Below are 19,116 nucleotides of genomic sequence, written 5' to 3'. Positions count from 1 at the left end.
CCAACTACTTTATATCCACATGTTAACTGGGTGCTGGCTGAAAACTAGGGTTTGTAACCCTAGTCTTACATCAGCATTTAATTCCAGACAGATAAATTGTAATGTGAGAAAGTTCTAGAAAAAGTATAGGTGAATTTATTCATTAGCTTGTAGTAGGGAAGACCTTTCCAAACAGAAGACAAACTCAAAATCCATAAAAGAAAGATTTACTTGTGGTATTATTTTTTTTATGTATCAGGGACAATTTTTCCCAGTTTCTGCTTAAACAACATGACAGAGGGCTAAATTCCTTAATTTATAAATAGCTTATTCAAATTGATAAGAAAAAGAATAATAGAAGGAGAGGAACAGATAAAAAAAGAAAATTTACATATAAGAGGATGTACAGGCTCATTTTATAACTTTTTTAAATAAATTCTTTCAGGATTTGTTTATTTCATTCGTAGTGGAATTAGTTTATTCTTTTTTTTTTTTTTTTGGCCGCGTTGGGTCTTTGTTGCTGTGCGCGGGCTTTCTCTAGTTGTGGCGAGCGGGGGCTACTGTTAGTTGCGGTGCGCAGGCTTCTCATTGCGGTGGCTTCTCTTTGCAGAGCATGGGCTCTAGGCGTGCGGGCTTCAGTAGTTGCAGCACGCGGGCTCAGTAGGTGCAGCACGTGGGCTCTAGAGTGCAGGCTCAGTAGTTGTGGCACATGGGCTTAGTTGCTCCGCAGCATGTGGGATCTTCTCAGACCAGAGATTGAACCTGTGTCCGCTGCGTTGGCAGGCGGATTCTTAACCATTGTGCCACCACAGAAGTCCTCATTTTATAATTTAAAATGCAGCTCAGAAAGATAGTGTTATCCCCCAGTAGCTTTGCAAATTTTTTTTTTTTTTTTTTTTGCGGTACGCGGGCCTCTCACTGTTGTGGCCTCTCCCGTTGTGGAGCACAGGCTCCGGATGCGCAGGCCCAGCCGCTCCGCGGCATGTGGGATCTTCCCAGACCGGGGCACGAACCCGTGTCCCCTGCATTGGCAGGCGGACTCTCAACCACTGCGCCACCAGGGAAGCCCTGCAAAATTTTTAAAAATTAAATGATAGCGGGGATGGCAAGAATATCACTATATCTATCTATCTATCTATCTGGTTGTTGAGAGTTTAAATGGGTACAACCTTTGTGAAGGGCAATTTGACAATATTCAGCCCAAAATTTTAAATGCATGTATTTCTTTGTAGAACCACTACTAGGAATGTATCCTATAGATATGGTCCCAAAAGATTTATGTATAAGGATGTTCATTGCAGTGTCATTTATAATAGCAAAAAGTTAGAAACAACAAAAATGTAATGGTTAAGCACATCCATATAACAGAACAGTATATGTCAGAGTTAAAAAAAAAAAAAGTTCTATGTTGATAAGGAAAGACGACCAAAATATATTAAGTGAGAAAAGCAAAGTCCATAGTAGTATATTTAGTATGATCCCATTTATGCAAGGTGAGATACACAACCCCCCCCAGCATCTGTTTATATTTAAATTTTTTTTCTGGAGGGAAACAAGAGCTATAGATAATGATTGGAGATCATTTGGAGATGGGAGGGAGAGAGGCTTTCAATTTGTGACTTTCTGAATTTTCTAACTATATATGTGTATTACTTTTTTTTTATAAATGTCAGTTTATCTGGGTAGTAAGATTTTTTTCTGATTATGAGAAAATCCTAATGTAAAAATAATTCTCAGGAATCTTCTGTAAGTCAGGATAATGTCCTGTAAAATGCAAACATTGTCTCTCCACAAACATAAGAAAAACTGAGCACACTTACACATTTGTGTGAAAATGTACAATCATGAGACTTTGCTTTTAATAACTTCTCTATTTTGTGGTGTCCTATTATTTCTATGGAAATGGGCTTAATGCATGTTAAGTGGCAGGTAACTGAAGATATTTCTTTTTCATTTTAATAGAATATTTCTGATCATACCCATGTTATAATATACAATAATTTAATACATAGGAAATCTTGAACTATAGTTAACCAAAAAAAGTTTTTAAAAAATCATTTTAACCACAATTTTTCCATAGATACTCTTATTAACATTTAGAGTTTTTTCTTTTTACAGTCCTTTGTGTATAAGTATAATATTTTCAAAAATAATTAGGATCATATTGTATATACAATTTGTTTTATGGTTTAAAAAAGTTAACACTATAAGCATTTCTCATGTCATTAAGAATATAATACTTTTATACTATATAACATTCCATCTGTGTAATACTCCATCTCATGGATAAATCATTTTTAGTCATCCCTGTTGTTGGACATTTTGGTTACTTCCAAGTTTTCACTCTTACCAATAGTGAAATCGTGTATGTTGAACATCTTTGTACATCATAGTTTAAGTCTCTGAGTTCCGACATGTAGAATTTATCTATCAAAGAGTATGTGCTTTTTAAAAGGTTTTAGACACATTTTTTTGTTTGTTTTTTTATTTTTTTCTCTTACTTTTTCTTTTTTTATTTTGTTGTGGACAGATTTTACCAGGTTATTTTTCAGGAATATTGAACCATGTGTTACTCCTGCCAGGAGTGTCTATCTCAGATGTCAATACTGACAGAAACTGGATTCTTTTGTTTTTTGTTTTTTTCATTTTATCTAATTAGGAAAGATATGTTTGTCATTTTCATTTGCATCTTAGCTCTTTCATTGAGAATTACACTGCATTCAATCACATACTTTAAAATGTGAACTTGTTAAGGGATTTGAGTAAAATTGACCACAAGAATAGCTGTATATTAAATAATTAGAATATTTAATATAGGTGAAAAAGCTTTCAACTAAGCCAGACTTGAATCTCATCTGGCCTACCACCTTCAACTTGTTATTTTTAACAAGAGAAAGTTTTAATAAGAGAGAAGTTTTTGTTACTGTGACTCATGACAACTTTCCTTTATTCAATAGCATGAATACAACAGTGTTTGAGAGCCCCTTCCAGTGTGATCCTGATGCTGCCAAAGCCATTGTGGATGCTGTAAGTAAAGGTTTCCTTGAAAAAGAACATGCCTGGTGGCCAAAAAATATGGTGTTGAATGGGGAGGGAAAGTACCTTCAATAAATATTTGAGGATGTCCTGTACACATATTACAATGTGAGATCTTGAAATTACAAGCCATAAATACAAGAAGACATTTGACTGAGGGGAAACCTGAGGAGGGTCCTAGCCAACACTATATTGGGCACATAACAAAGTAGGACAATTTGTAAAAATCAAAATGACTCCAGAATGTTCTAAGTAACCCAAGTGCCTGGGTACTTATCATAAGCCATTTTTTCACAAAAGTACCAATGGGAACTTACTTGACTTGGTCATAGCAAGGAATGAGAAAGTTACCAAATTTCAGGTACCATTGCAGGAGTGGTTTATAGTCCTAGAGGAGAATTTCATGTGAGGAAGTAAACTGTCCATCAAAGAAATAATTTTGTTTTTGTATTATTTTTAATGATCTGATTTGTATTAACCTAAAGACTGAAGATTGTCTAAAATTATTCTTATTTACAATATTAAATAAGGAAAACAAATGAAAATGAGGTCTGACTTTACAGCCTTGTAAACAGGGTAATACAAGGGAAAAGGACAATTTAATGATGAAGGCAATATATTTAGATTTATTTTTATTTATATATGAATTTTGACAAAGTTGAGATGAATAAGATAAATTGGAAGGGAAAAGCCATTGGTTAACAATCATAACTTTTCAATGAGAACATTCTGCCTACATTTTATATATATGTGTGTATATATAAAACCTTTATATATACATATGTTGGTTTTTTAATTCTTTATTTCAAAAAGCAGGGTTTTTTTAATTGGAGTATAGTTGTTTTACAATGTTGTGTTAGTTCCTGCTGTAACAAATTTATTTTTATTATTTATTCTCCTGTATGTCATTAAAAGGTAAGAGGTTTGAATTTGTTAGCACTTCTTAGCAGTAGAGCAAGCTCTGCATTGTTACTATCTATTGTAAATTATTTTTAGGGCCTAAAAATTGGGATGGTTGTCTTCTGTTTAGATTCCTTTTAATTTTTGTATCAGTATACTTTTTTAGCTTATTCTTTTTCTGGGATTAGACTAATACATTTTAACATTTTATTTTAGTTACCACCACCATGTGAATCTGCCTGCACAATACCAACAGATGGTAAGATCTATATCTAGTAAAATTACATTAAACATTATGCATATGTGTGGGAAAATTACATCTATATCTATAGATACATCTTACATACCACATACATACAGAGAAAGAGAAGGACGGGAAGAAGAAGCATTTTTAGAGTTCTGTAGCATATGTGGGAAGAAAAATGGCTGTACATACCACCTTTAGGGCCACCTCTGTGACAGCATGACCATGACCCACTGTTCTCGGAGTTCCTGGTAGATGCCTTGTGGAGGTCAGAGCAGGCTGGGCTCTTCGTCCCCATCTGGCCCCAGGCTGCTTCACCCAGGAAACAGTTCTTTCCACCTTTAGATGTTAGAATTCTCTGTAAGGTTCTTCTGGTGAGAATTGCATGTCCATAGGATCAGCATCAAGAGTAAAGAAGCCCAAAAGAAAACACTGGTAAATTACCTGTTTTTGCTGTAGTGAAGCTTTGCATGTATGTAGGTTTGTTTTAATGTAATTCATAGGAGGATACATTAAAGCAAACATATTATTTATTGTTATATGTTGGGTGTAATTTTGATTCCTAACAGGGATTCTAATTTTTTCTTTTCCCTGACTACAGTGGATAAGTGGTTCCATCACCAGAAAAACTAAGGACATTTCTCTGGAATACAAGCTGATATTGCTGCATCCTTTTCATCTGAAAGCATTAGATGCAAAAGTAGTAACTTTTCCAAGCTTTAAATTTATAGAACTAATCAATCAAATTCTGCTGTGACCAATCCAATATATCCATACTGTTATCCATCTAAAAGCATCTTTCATATCAACTAAGATAACTTTTAGTTCCTGCTTAAATATCAAGACAGTTGTAGTTTGGAAGTCATCTGTGAATAAATGTCCAAGATAAGTATGTATTGGATGTATATGTTTGCCATGTGTTAGGAAATAAAATTATTTTATTGAAACTTGGTTTATGATATTTTTATTTTAATCTGAAGCCTAACACTACCAAGCAGGCTTGGGTGCTGTTTGGTATTTGTTTTCTGTGAATGATCTTATAATTCACTTTTATTTATTAGACTAAAACTGACTTTTTTTGTAGGCACCTGAAAATGAAATCCCTTATATTTACAGCAGTCTTGACACTATACTCTTACCTAATTACTATCATCCCATCGTGAGCCATCAGCCAAGATAGTTTTGTGATTAAATTCGTGGCTTTGGAGCTGTGCAGACCTGCGTTTTTAATCCTAGCCCGTCTACTTATTTAGCTCTATAATCTCAGGTCAGTGTTGGCATCCACTGACTGTTTTCTCAATCAAGTTGTGATTTTCTTGGTTGTTGGTATGATGGGTGATTGTTAATAATATCCTAGACATTTTGTCTGTTATGTTAGGAGACACTAGGATCCATTTAAATCTTTTAGCAGGCATCACCCTATTTAGGGTTAGCACATGGGTCTTGGCCTGCTTTTGTGGACTGTGGTTTCAATGGCAGTTTAATTTTCAGCAGCTTTGCAGTGTTATTTTGGTCAGCTTGGTTTATCTGGTGCCACTGGGGCTTCTGTTGGTTCCTGCTGGTGCTGCCTGAGGGGGCTGAGTATCTCTTGGTAGAGGAGGAGAGTCTTAGGCTACAGGGATAAAGAAGCTTCCTGAACTGGTCTACCCATTATAGCTGGATTTCTCCCTCAGGCTCAGCTCACCTGCCTACCTAGGTAACTCTTGGTGGAAAAGGGGAGTCTCGGGCCTTGTGGGGAAGGAGAGTGCCTCCCTGGTTGTTTATTTCTGCCTGGGCTCCCAATGAGCCCCTTTGCCAGGTAGTGTCGTGCCCACCAGAGGGACCCCCATTCCCTATGGGAGAGGTGGAGGAATGAGCCTATCTGGACTGCCTTCTGTTGCTAGGTTAGGGTTTGGGAAGGACTCTTCTCCTCCTCCTGGTGGTGGTAGGATGCATGTGCCCTGTCACTGCTGTTCTCTGGTCCTGGGGGCCCAAACCAGCTTGCCTTCTTAGCACCTTTCAGAGTTCTTGGTTGTGTCTTGTCATCTCCAGGGTTCATAGCTGTGCTTAGCAGGAGAAGTAGAGAAAAACAGGTCTATGCCTTCTTGTCTGGTCCGGGACCAGAAACATCAGCATTCAGATTTTAGTAATATTTCTCTTATTCCTTTTATAAGTTCTGTTTTTAAATGCTGCCCCAGTCATTGTAATATATGATTTCTGAAGTGATTTGTTAGGATAAGAAATGTGTTTTCTAATGAAAGACTGTACAAAGTGGGGGACTTCACAAGTATTGGTCCAATAAATAGGAATCATCCGCCCAAATTTATGGAAAGCAAAGGGGATAGAACACTAGTCAGAAGAAATGTCAGCAATAGTTCTCCTGTATGAGATCCTCTGTAGAAAGCTTCCGCTCCTCTGTTCAGGTAAGAAATGTAAAATACTCTTGTATTCACTTGCTAGGCAACCATAACCAAGTACCACAAACTGGATGGGCTAAACAAGAGAAATGTATTGCCTCACTGTTCTGGAAGCTAGAAGTCTGAGATCCAGGTATCAGCAGGCCCATGCTCCCTCTGAAGGCTATTGGGAAGGATCTGTTCCAGGCCTCTCCCTGCTTTTGATAGTTCCTGGCTTGTGGCAGCATAACCCTAATGTACACAAGGTGTTCTCCCTGTGTGCTTGTTTCCAAATTTCCCCTTATAAGGACATCAGGGGAAAGAATTCCCTGGGGTCCAGTGGTTAGGACTGTGCTTTCACTGCCATGGGCCTGGATTCAATCCCTAGTCTGGGAACCACAGGCTGTGTGGCACGGCCAAAAAGAAAAAAATACGAACATCAGTCAGGGCTTCCCTGGTAGTGCAGTGGTTAAGGATCCACCTGCCAATGCAGGGGACACGTGTTCGAGCCCTGGTCCGAGAAGATCCCACATGCCACGGAGCAACTGAGCCCGTGCACCACAACTACTGAGCCTGTGCTCTAGAGCCCGCGAGCCACAACTACTGAGTGCACGTGCTGCAACTACTGAAGCCCGCGCACCTAGAGCCTGTGCTCCGCAACAAGAAGCCCACTCACTGCAACAGAGTAGCCCCCACTCGCCACAGCTAGAGAAAGCCCGTGCATAGCAATGAAGACCCAACGCAGCCAAAAATTTTAAAAAATAAAATAAATAAATAAAGTATACGACACAACGGTTCTTCCTATAAAAAAAAAAGATACGTGCACCCCAGTGTTCACTGCAGCAGTATTTATAATAGCCAAGATATGGAAGCAACCTAAATGTCCATTGACAGAGAAATGGATAAAGAAGATGTGGTACATTTATACAATGGAATATTACTCAGCCATAAAAAAACAATGAAATAATGCCATTTGCAGCAACATGGATGGACCTACAGATTATCATACTAAGTGAAGTAAGTCAGACAGAGAAAGACAAACATCATATGTTATCACTTATATGTGGAATCTAAAAAAATGATACAAATGAACTTATTTACAAAACAGAAACAGACTCACAGATCTCGAAATCAAACTTATGGTTACCAAAGGGGAAAGGTGGAGGGGAGGGATAAATTAGGGGTTTGGGATTAACATATACACACTATTATATATAAAACAGATAATCAACAATGACCTACTGTACAGCACAGGAAACTCTACTCAGTATTCTGTAATAACCTATATGGGAAAATAATCTGAAAAAGACTGGATATATGTATAAGTGAATCACTTTGCTGTACACCTGAAAGTAACACAACATTGTAAATCAACTACACTCCAGTATAAAATAAAAATTAAATTAAAAAAAATTTTAAATGTAATCTCAGCAACACTGCATGATCAATACAATTTTTCAGGTAAGGGAATCTGAAGCGTTGGCCCAGTTGTAGAAAGGGTCCGAATGAGAACTCCAATTAGAAATTCAAAATTCATTTTCACCATCCCTGAGCCCAGGCCTGCATGTGCTGCAGCTGTAATGGCAATTATGTCCTGTCTAATCAGCATATTTGCTACGCAAGGGCTTATATTGTGCTTTTGCACAGAATGTTCTTTACATTTAGAACAGCTGCCCTTACTGCTTTCTGGGAGTCTAGGCCAAAGGGAATTTGCCTTTACACTGACAAGAATGCTGTGCGAATTGCTTCATGATAGCAAGTATTTACTGAAGAGTTATTGAGTCGATTGCCACAGAGTTTATTGCTCCCTCTGTCTCTCTTTGGGATCTTTCCCTTAGTTATTACAAAATCTTTAACAGAAAATATTTGCCAGAAATAAGATTAAGCAATGAACACCACAAGGGTATGTGGCAATCTGAATTTTTTAAAAAGCCTGAGAGCAATTTGGCAATCTCTATCAAAATTTTAAATTTGTCTTTATACTTTGAGTCAGCAATTCTGCTCTAAGAATTCATTCTAGTTAACTAAGAATAGTCAACCGGGCACACAGCCTATGGCAGCTTTGTTAAGGATAGCAAAACCTGGAAAAATATCTAGCAGTCCAGTTGAGGAATGGCTAAATATTCGTACATGTAGCAGTCAATGAAGTCACTGCATGGGCTGATAAGGAAAAGATGTTCAAAATACCTAAGTGAAAAGAGAAAAAGTTGTAGTACTCTATAGCTGCCAGCTATGGCCTGTGGGCCAAATCCAGCCTGCCAGAGGTTTGGTAAAAACACTTTATTGGAACACAATCACACCCGTTCATTTATGAATTGCTGTGACTGCCTTCCAGCTACAATGAAGAGAGAATTTAGTAGTTGGGATAGAGACCACATGACCTGCAAAGTCAAAAATATTTACTATTTGACCCTTTACCAAAACCATTTGCCAATCCCTGCTCTATCCTATGACCCTATTTGTGTTTTTACAAAGGGAGCATTGTGGGGAAAGAGACACATTAATGGATATGCTTGTATGGGTATAGACAATTTCTGGGGACAGACAAACAAAAATAAACCACAGCCAACAATGGTTATCTCAGGGAGTGCGAATGAGTTACGTGCGGAAGAAGTCAGGCCCATGGGGTTTCCTTCCACTTTGTAAGCTCCTATGCTCTTTTTTTTTTAATTTGTTTTTCTTTTTGGTTGTTTTGGGTCTTTGTTGCTGTGTGCGGGCTTTCTCTAGTTGAGGCGAGCGGGGGCTACTCTTTGCTGCAGTGCCCAGGCTTCTCATTGCGGTGGCTTCTCTTGTTGTGAAGCGTGGGCTCTAGGCGCGAGGGCTTCAGTAGTTGTGGCACACAGGCTCAGTGGTTGTGGCTCGCGGGCTGTAGAGTGCAGGCTCAGTAGTTGTGGCGCACGGGCTTAGTTGCTCCGCGGCATGTGGGATCTTCCCGGACCAGGGCCCGAACCCATGTCCCCTGCATTGGCAGGTGGATTCTTAACCACTGTGCCACCAGGGAAGCCTGTAAGTTTCTATGCTCTTTGAATTGTTTTTCTAAAATCATGTATAAAATTTTAAATTTTTTTTAAGAAAATCAAATGAAGTAGGAGAAGGACACCAGTGGACAGTGCTCAGCACAGCTAGTGGCAGGGGGCTTCTCTTTCTCTCTCTCTCTCTCTCTCTATATATATATATGTATACATATGTGTATATATGTTATATATATATCATATATATGTTACATATATATACATATATATGTAACATGATATATACAATATATATACTTATATATGGATATACACATGTGTATATATATTATATATACTTTAGACATACAGAATAAGGACTGGGAGGGACTGAGCCCTGGAATCTACTTTTTAACCAGTTCCCCAGGTGATTCTAACATCGCCTATGTTTGAAACCACTGCTCTCATCGTAAATTTCAGAGATCAGGAAAACTTTCTCATGGGGTTGTAGTCATGATCAGCACGAGATAACCCAGCAAACATCTATCACAGCAACAGCAGCAAATGACAGTAGCTCCCATTTGTGAGCACTTCCGAAGTGTCAGGCCCTGTGCTACAGGCTCTGTGTGCTTCATCTCGTGGGCATCCTTGTCCTGTTCCTCATCTTAGAGGAAATGCGTTCAGCTTTTCACCATTGAGTTTAATGCGGGCTCTAAGTTTATCATATATGGCCTTTATTACGTCAGATAAACCTACAGATGTTGGCCGTAGGTTTATCACATATGGCCTTTATTATGGCCTTTATTATCATATATGGCCTTTATTATGTTCACTGTATACCGACTTTGTTGAGAATTTTTATCATAAATGGATGTTGAATTTTGTCAAAAGCTTTTTCTGCATCTATTGAGACAATCATATGATTTTCATTCTGTAATTTGTTACTGTGATGCATCACACTGACTGATGTGTGGATGTTGAACCATCTTGCATCCCAGGGATAAATCCCACTTGATCATGGTGTATGATCCTTTTAATGTATTGTTGATTTAATGTATTTTATTTGTTTCTAAAATTACACAAAATTTTTAAAATTAATTTTTTTCGAGTATAATTGCTTTACAATGTTGTGTTAGTTTCTACCATACAGCAAAATGAATCAGCTATACATATATATATATATATCCCCTCTTTTTTGGATTTCCTTCCCATTTAGGTCACCACAGTACATTAAGTAGAGTTCCCTGTGCTATACAGTATGGTCTCATTAGTTATCTATTTTATACATCGTATCAATAGTGTATATGTGTCAGCCCTAATCTCCCAATTCCTTCCATTCCCTCTTCCCCCTTGGTATCCATACATTTGTTCTCTACATCTCTGTCTCTATTTCTGCTTTGCAAATAAGATCATATATACCATTTTCTAGATTCCACATATATGCGTTAATATACGATATTTGTTTTTCTCTTTCTGACTTACTTCACTCTGTATGACACTCTCTAGATCCATCCACATCTCTGCAAATGACCCAATTTCGTTCCTTTTTATGGCTGACTAATATTCCATTGTTATATGTACCGCATCTTTATTGATTCCTCTGTTGGTGGACATTTAGGTTGCCTCCATGTCCTGGTTATTGTAAATAATGCTGCTATGAACATTGGGGGGGGTGTGTCTTTTTGAATTACGGTTTTCTCTGGGTATATGCCCACTAGTGGGATTGCTGGGTCATATGGTAGTTCTATTTTTAGTTTTTTAAGGAACCTCTATACTGTTTTCCACAGTGGCTGTATCAATTTACATTCCCACCAACAGTGCATGAGGAGAAAATATTTGCAAACGAAGCAACTGACAAAGGATTAATCTCCAAAATATGCAAGCAGCTTAATATAAAAAAAAATAACCCAATCAAAAAATGGGTGGAAGACTTAAATAGACATTTCTCCAAAGAAGAGACACAAATTTTAATATGTTAAAAATTCAAAAATTACAGATAAAGTCCTCCTTGCTTGCTGTCAATCCTACTCCCTTCTTAGAGATTAACCACTATTAGTTCGGTATGAATCTTTCTTGATTTTTCTCTATGCTTTTACACACATTTATCTGAATATAAATATACAATTTAGTATTTTTTAAGTATGTATGGGATCATAGTTATATACATTTTGAAATTTCATGTTTTTATAGATGCTACCTAATTCTTTTAAACTGGTGTAAAGATAATACAGATGTATTGTTGAACACATATTCTTAATCCACTCCATGAGACATGTTCCTGAAATCTAATGTGTTGTACGTAGCTGGGATGCTGATTACAAGTTGGAGAATAGAAGGGGGCCAGGCAAGAAAGGTAGGCAAGGATCAGATAATGAAAGGCCTTGCTAAGGAGACCCTGGACTTTAAGAGGCCCTCGAGAGGCACCAACAGTTTTTAAAACTGGAAAGAACTATTATCTTATTTCCGTAATGGGTACAGAAGTATTCAAGGAATCCTGGTGATCTGCAATGCTGTTTGATAATATCTACCCCTCCCCACCATACCCTTCTCATTAGGAAATATCCAAGCATATTTACTGAATGCATGACTCCTCTATAAATACTGGAATGGTCATGGTGTGATATGCCATTTGAACATGTTCCACAAGCATTTGCTGGGTGGCCCTATAGGAGGCAGTGGAGGGGAGTACAAAGTGGTGTAATGGCTTCCAAAGCAGGGTCCAGGGCTCTCTGGATGTGCTAGAGCGCCCTCCAGTGGGGCCATTAAAAATCTAGGAGATGATTTCCAAGTACCACTGGACTGCAAGACTCATGAGGGCAGGGACCCTATCTCTTCTGTTCCCCTCTGTATTATAAGCACCTAGCATATGTCCTCACATATAGCATGTACTTCATAAATATTGAATGAATTAATCTAAAATATACAAATTCTTTCATTGCTTCCTAAAGGGAAATAAATATGTAGCAAAATATCACTATAACTGGGTATTCACAAACTAAAATGTATATTTTTGGACTTCCTGAGAACTCTAATTCAATATTCAAAATAGTCAAAAATTTTGTAAAGCTTCCACATTCAGGCTTCTTTTCTTTTCCTTTTTTGCACGTATGGAGGGGGTTGGAATTTCTGCAATGTAAGGAAAGAATCTTTATTTTGTTGCATCCTTAATGCTTCTTGGGGACCTCGACCAATGTTTTTAAATTAAGAACTATTATTAATTATTCTACTAATATTAAGGGAGTATGTTGTGGGTGCTGGGTTAACCCTGTAATATGAATAGATACAAGAGTAGCTGCTAAACCTGTGCCTCCAAAGCCAGAGCCCAAGCCTGAAAAGACCCCTGTAAAGAATGGAGAGTAGGGACCCAAAGAGAAAAGTGGAGGGACTTCCCTGGCGGCACAGTGGCTAAGACTCCATGCTCCCAATGCAGGGGGTCCAGGTTCAATCCCTGGTCAGGAAACTAGATCCCATATGCATGCTGCAACTGAAGATCCCGCGTGCCACAATGAAGATCCCACACGCGGCAATGAAGATCCTGCGTGCTGCAACTAAGACCTGGCGCACCCAAATAAATAAATAAATAAATAAATAAATACTTTTTTAAAAAAGAGAGAGAGAAAAGGGGAAAAGTCGATGTTGGCAAGGATGAGAATAACCCTGCAGAAAATGGAAATGCCAAAACACACCAGGCATAGAAAGATGAAGGTGCTGGAGGTGCCAAGTGAAACCAAAAACTTTTGTTGTTTTTTTAAAAATTTTTTTAAATATTTATTTTTATTTATTTGGCTGCATCAGGTCTTAGTTGCAACACTCGGGATCTTTGTTGTGGCACACGGGCTCTTTTGTTGTGGTGTGCGGGCTCAGTAGTTGCGGCACGTGGGCTTAGTTGCCCCGCAGCATGTGGGATCTTAGTTCCCTGACCAGGGATGGAACCCGTGTCCCCTGCATTGGAAGGCAGATTCTTAACCACTGGACCGCCAGGGAAGTCCCCTGTTTTTTGTTTTGTTTTGTTTTGTTTTTTGCAGTACGCGGTGGCCTCTCCCGTTGCGGAGCACAGGCTCCAGACACGCAGGCTCAGCGGCCATGGCTCACGGGCCCAGCCGCTCCGCGGCATGTGGGATCTTCCCGGACCAGTCCCCTGCATCGGCAGGTGGACTCTCAACCACTGTGCCACCAGGGAAGCCCCCCTGTTTTTTTTTAATTGTCGTAAAATACACATAACATAAATTTACCATCTTAACCATTTTTAAGTGTACTGTATAGTTTAGTAGTGTTAAGTACATTCACAATGTTGTGCAACAGATCTCCAAAATTCTTTTCATCTTGCAGAACTGAAACTTTATAACCATTAAACAATTCCCCATTTCCGCCCCCTCCCAGGCCATGGCAAGCACCATTCTACTTTCTGTCTCTAGGAAGTTGAGAACTCTAAGTACCTAGAATAAGTGGAATCATATAGTATTTGTCTTTTTGTGACTGGCTTATTTCACTTAGCATGTCCCCCAAGCTCATTCATGTTGTAGAATGTATCAGAATTTCCTTCCTTTTTAAGGCTGGATAATATCCATTGTATGTATATATCACATTTTGTTTATCCGTTTATCCATTGATGGACACATGGGTTGCTTCCACCTCTTGGCTGTTGTGAACATTGCTGCTGTGAACATCAGTATACAAATATCCCTTTGAGACCCTGTTTTCAATTTTGTGGGTTATATACCCAGAAGTAGAATTGCTGGATCATATGATAATTCTATTTCCTATTTTTGAGCAACCCCCGTATTGATTTCCGTAGAGGCTGCACCATTTTACATTCCCACCAACAGTGCACAAACTAGGAAACATACAATTAGTTTAAGAAGAATTAAGGTTTTTTCCTAATTGCACTCCAGATTACGTCAAAGGGAAAACATTTAGAAATCTTAAGACTTTTACCTCTTCAAATTTTAGATGGATTGCTTTTCAGAATGATTTTTCTAATCAACATTTTATGAAATCCTCTAGCTGATAAAAGGCTAGACATTTACATTCTTCTCAAGAATTGAATGAATTTTTATGTATTAACACAGATGGTATTCCAGTTTTTACCATGCTCAATGCAGCAAGGGATCATTAATTTTCAGCATCCATGCCCTTTCGGCTCCCTGGTCTCTCCTCTCCTTCACAGCCACATTTCTAATGGCACTGGCCAGGGTCACTGCCCCCTTTCCTCCTCTCACGGTCTCTCCTTAGGTCACTCCAGTCCAGCATCCATCCCCATTACTCCCCTGAAACTGCATGGGGGTCCCTATGGCCCCCATGTTGACAATTCCAATAGGTGGTTAATTTTATGGGTCAACTTGACAGGAATAAAAAACACCCAGATAGCTGGTGACACATTATTTCTGGGTGTGTCTTGTGTTTCTGGAAGAGGTTAGCATTTGCTTCAGTACATTGAGTAAAGAGATGTGCCCCTCACCAACGTCGACGGGCATCATCCAATCCATTGAAGGCCCAAATGGAACAAAAAAACACAAAGGAAGGGCAAATTCTCTCTCTTCTTGAGCTGGGACATCCACCTTCCTGCCTTTGGACATCAGAGTTCCTTGCTCTAGGAGCTTCAGACTCCAAGACTTACACCACCAGCCCCCTGATTCTCAGGCCTTCAGAGTCAGACTGAACTATTCCACCAACTTTTTTGGCTCTTTAGCTTGCAGATCGAAGCTTGTTGGACTTCTCGGCCTCCATCACTGAGTGAGCCAATTCCTTCATGTATCTCCTCTTATACAAATCTATGTATCCTATTGGTTCTCTTTCTCTGGAGAACCTAACACAGTTGCTTTTCAGTCTCCATTTCAGTTTCTGAGTGCCTGTCAACCTAATGTTGAGCATGCATAGGGGGAAAAGAATAGAGTGGGGAGAAGAATTACATAAAACTCCTCTGCTTAAACCCTCCATCTCCAGATCACTCACAAGAAAGTCTAAAGTCCTCACAGTGGCCTACAAGGCTCTAAACATTTGCCCCTGTTGGGAGACAATTCTCTATGAATCTCTTATATTTCTGCACTTCTTGGAGCAGAGGTCCTGGAGGCCTTTATTTCAACTATCTTTTCAAGGATGTTTATATAAAGAACAGCCTTGGAAGAGACTCTCCATCTGAGGCAGGGGATAGTTTTGTCTGCTGTCCAGTGTAATACTGTCTCCATCTGGGTCAAAAGTCAGCCAGGTTTGCCTGCAGTCCATTATGAAAGACTGGGGTTCCCTAAGCTCTGGGTTCTTCAGCTGTGATGCAAATCCACTCTATGGGCAGCATCCGCCCAGGCTGCTCTGCATCACCCCAGAGGACTTGTCGGGGGGCGGGGGGGCAAGTACAAAATACACAAACATTAAGCTCATGCTTTGCTTGAGGTAATAAAGTCCTTTGTCTCTGCCCCAGGAATCTCGTGTTTGCCAGTGTCCATGGAAGTGTGCCTGGCTAACTCATTAGGTAAAATCTCAGAACCTTCCCAATTCTTAACCACCTACCCCACACCTTTCTCACCTCACCTCCTGCTACTACTTCCCTTTTCACTCTGCCTGGCTATGCTGGCCTCCCAGCTGCTCCTGGAAGCTGCCATGAACACTCCTCCTTGAGGCCTCTGCACATGCTGTGCTGTCAGCCTGGAACATTTTACCCCCAGATGTCCTTCAGGTCCTGTCCAAATGGCACCTTGGTGGGGCCTTCCTTGACTACTCTCTACAACAGCCTCGCCACCAATAAACAGGTCGACTTTTGCCAACCTGATGGGTGAAAATGGTATCTCAGTGAGTTTTAAATTTATTAACTTTTGTTAGTTTCTGTATCTATTATATTTGTATTATGAGTTTATTATGATTAAGAGGCATGTGTATTTCCTTTCCTGATAAACGTCTGATTCCTTGTCTATTTTTTTAACAAGTCTTTTTCAATTTTTCACTTGCCTATGATGTGATTACACATATTTTTTCTCGTCATCTGTCTTGAGTTTATGGTGTCATCACTATTGCTGTTTTGCCATATAAAATATTTTTATTTTTCTGTGGTTAAATTTATCAATCTTTTCTTTTATGGCTTCTGGATTTTCAATCATAGCCAGAAAGGCCTTCTCTATTCCAGGATTATAAGGAATTCATCCATGCTTTTTTTCTATTTTTCTAATACTTTTATGGTGTCATTTTTAAACATATATATCTTTGAATCATTTGGAACTTACTTGATGTGGCATGTGACTTATAAATTCAACTTTTAGGTTTTCTTGACAACCCAACTGTCCCAACCCTTTTATTATTTATTTATTTTAAGCACATAATTGAAACACTTCTTGAAAACGTACTCTGAAAAAATTGCTTACGTGCACAACAATGCCTCTTTCACCCATTTTAGAGGTGGGTACACTGTGGTTTGGGGCATTTGTCAACTTGACCAAGGCTGCCCAGCTGGTACGTGAAGTTTGCAGCTCTCCTGAGAATCTGCCTGTGTGCCCCCTCCTTCCTCCCGAGTCCCCCAAGTCATCCTTGTCGTTTGGAAGCCTCTTACCTTACAGCCAGGCTTCTAACAAGGCCCGGTAGTCCAACGCATTAACTTGAACCATTAACTTGCACCGGGGCCAACTTGTGCCTCCAGGTGTGCACACCGGGGTTCCAAGCCCTCTGGACATAGTTCCCCTGGTTTAGTCAAAGCTGGTGAGAGGCCTCAGAACATAGCCCAACCCCTTTCAAATGTGTCTGGGCGGGATTCACACTCAATGCTGAAGACCCACAGGATGAAAGGAGGGGGAAGGTGGTGAGCTCGCCTATCCAGCCCCCTCTGAGTATTGCTGGAGTTGCCAGGTGCCATTTTATCTTTTTAAAATTTTATTGTTTAAAATTAACTTTGGGGGACTTCCCCGATGGTCCAGTGGGTAAGACTCGTTGCTTCCGATGCAGGGGGCGCAGCTTCGATCCCTGGCTGGGGAACTAAGATCCCACATGCCACGCAGTGTGGGCAAAAAATAAAAAAATAGGGCTTCCCTGGTGGCGCAGTGGTAGAGAGTCCGCCTGCCGATGCAGGGGACACGGGTTCGTGCCCCGGTCCGGGAAGATCCCACGTGCCGCGGAGCAGCTGGGCCCGTGAGCCATGGCCACTGAGCCTGCGCGTCCGGAGCCTGTGCTCCGCAACGGGAGAGGCCACAACAGTGAGAGGCCCGCGTACCGCAAATAAATAAATAAATAAATAAATAAATAAATAAATAAAATTAACTTCTATTGGAATATAGTTGATTTACAATGCTGTGTTAGTTTCTGCTGTACAGCAAAGTGAATCCGTTATATATATACACATATCCTCTCTTTTTTAGATTCTATTCCCATATAGGTCATTACAGAGTATTGAGTAGAGTTCCCTGTGCTATACAGTAGGTCCATATTAGTTATCTATTTTATATATAGTAGTGTGTATATGTCAATCCCAATCTCCCAGTTTATCCCTCCCCCTACCCAGGTGCCACTTAATTTTATTTCTGCATGTATCTGAGTTTATATCTGTACTTCGTTCCATTGGTTTGTATGCCTTTTTGTGCACTGGTACCAAACTGTTTTAATTACTGAGGATCTATAATGTTTTAATATCTGATAGTGCTAGATCCCTCTCATTGTTCTTCGTCAGTGCCTGTTTTCTGACTATTCTTGTTTATTTTTCCATTTGAATTTTAGGAACAAACAGGGTAGTTTAAAAAACACACACATAACACTCCCCTTTCACTTTGTCAACTGGACTTATGTCTTTATTGGTCATTCAAGTGGGGCAAAGGAAATACCCTTTTAAAACTCAAGTAAACGGGGTGTTTGTCTCGTAACCTGTCAGAGGAAACAAATTGTAATAAAAACACACACATAATAATTAATCCTATTAGTTCTTTTATAGGAATCATGTTAAATTTGTAATTTTACTTACAGAAAATCGAGATCTTTATGATAGAGTCTTCCCATCCAAAAGCATCATTCATCTTTCCATTTGACTCAGCTTTCTTATCTGTAAAATCGGAGTAATAATACCAATCTCATAGGGCTGTCCTCAGAATTAAATGAGAAAATGCAGGTGAAGGAACCAATGATTTGGTTTGGAAGTGAGTTGCCACTTCCTAGGAAATGAACTCGGGCTTGGTTACCACAGTATTCTGAACTTCGGTTCTCATTTGTAAACTGGGGATAACAATAGTATCTGCTTCACAGGGCCGTAATGAAAGGGTCAAATGAAATGAGGCCTGCAAAGTACTCAGTGCACTGGAACATAAGTACTCAATGAATATTAGCTGTTCTTCTAGAAAACAGGCTATCCCAGGGAACTGCGATTTAACGCAGAAGCTCGCTGGGATCCATCTTAGGTCGAGGGCTCTGAGGTCAACTCTTCCTTCCGAGAACCTACCTACCTGCCGGTCGCCACTTCTGATTTTCCCCCAGCGTCTGGGAACGCACTCGGTCGGATTTGAAGCCGTCTAGGTCCCCCGCGAGACTCCAGGATGACGCCCCCACCCTCCGGGCCTTGGCGCTGCCACGTCTCGCGGGTCCCGCACTCCCTACGGGAGGAGGCGGGGCCAAATCGGGCCCGCCCCCGAGAGCCTTCATCTCGCCTGAGGCCCGCCCCTCCGCGGTCCCC

General features: G+C 39.9%; 1 protein-coding gene and 1 long non-coding RNA gene across 3 annotated transcripts in view; one reads left to right on the top strand and one right to left on the bottom strand.

Moving 5' to 3' along the window:
* The window catches only part of PPA1 (inorganic pyrophosphatase 1), a 37,324-nt gene extending 32,404 nt beyond the window's left edge, over positions 1 to 4,920 (top strand). The window contains exons 9-11 of the mRNA XM_082634183.1: positions 2,937 to 3,006; positions 4,132 to 4,174; positions 4,761 to 4,920. Of these exons, the coding sequence (XP_082490309.1) occupies positions 2,937 to 3,006; positions 4,132 to 4,174; positions 4,761 to 4,792 (145 nt within the window). The 3' untranslated portion in view covers positions 4,793 to 4,920. The remainder of the gene's footprint in view (positions 1 to 2,936; positions 3,007 to 4,131; positions 4,175 to 4,760) is intronic.
* LOC309811465 lies at positions 4,182 to 19,056 on the bottom strand. Of its 2 annotated transcripts, none has more exons than XR_014295182.1 (3): positions 18,890 to 19,056; positions 18,415 to 18,492; positions 4,182 to 4,530 (listed from the first exon to the last, which is right to left on the bottom strand). It is a non-coding gene; the product is annotated as an uncharacterized lncRNA (long non-coding RNA). The 2 variants fall into 2 exon arrangements; XR_014295183.1 differs by lacking the exon at positions 4,182 to 4,530 and adding an exon at positions 18,217 to 18,317 and having other exon boundaries at positions 18,890 to 19,047.
* Positions 19,057 to 19,116: the final 60 nt, after the last annotated feature.

Source organism: Mesoplodon mirus (assembly GCF_964341445.2).
Source record: "Mesoplodon mirus genome assembly, chromosome: 2".
Taxonomy (NCBI): Eukaryota; Metazoa; Chordata; class Mammalia; order Artiodactyla; family Ziphiidae; genus Mesoplodon; species Mesoplodon mirus.
This window is presented reverse-complemented; position numbering and strand designations above follow the sequence as displayed.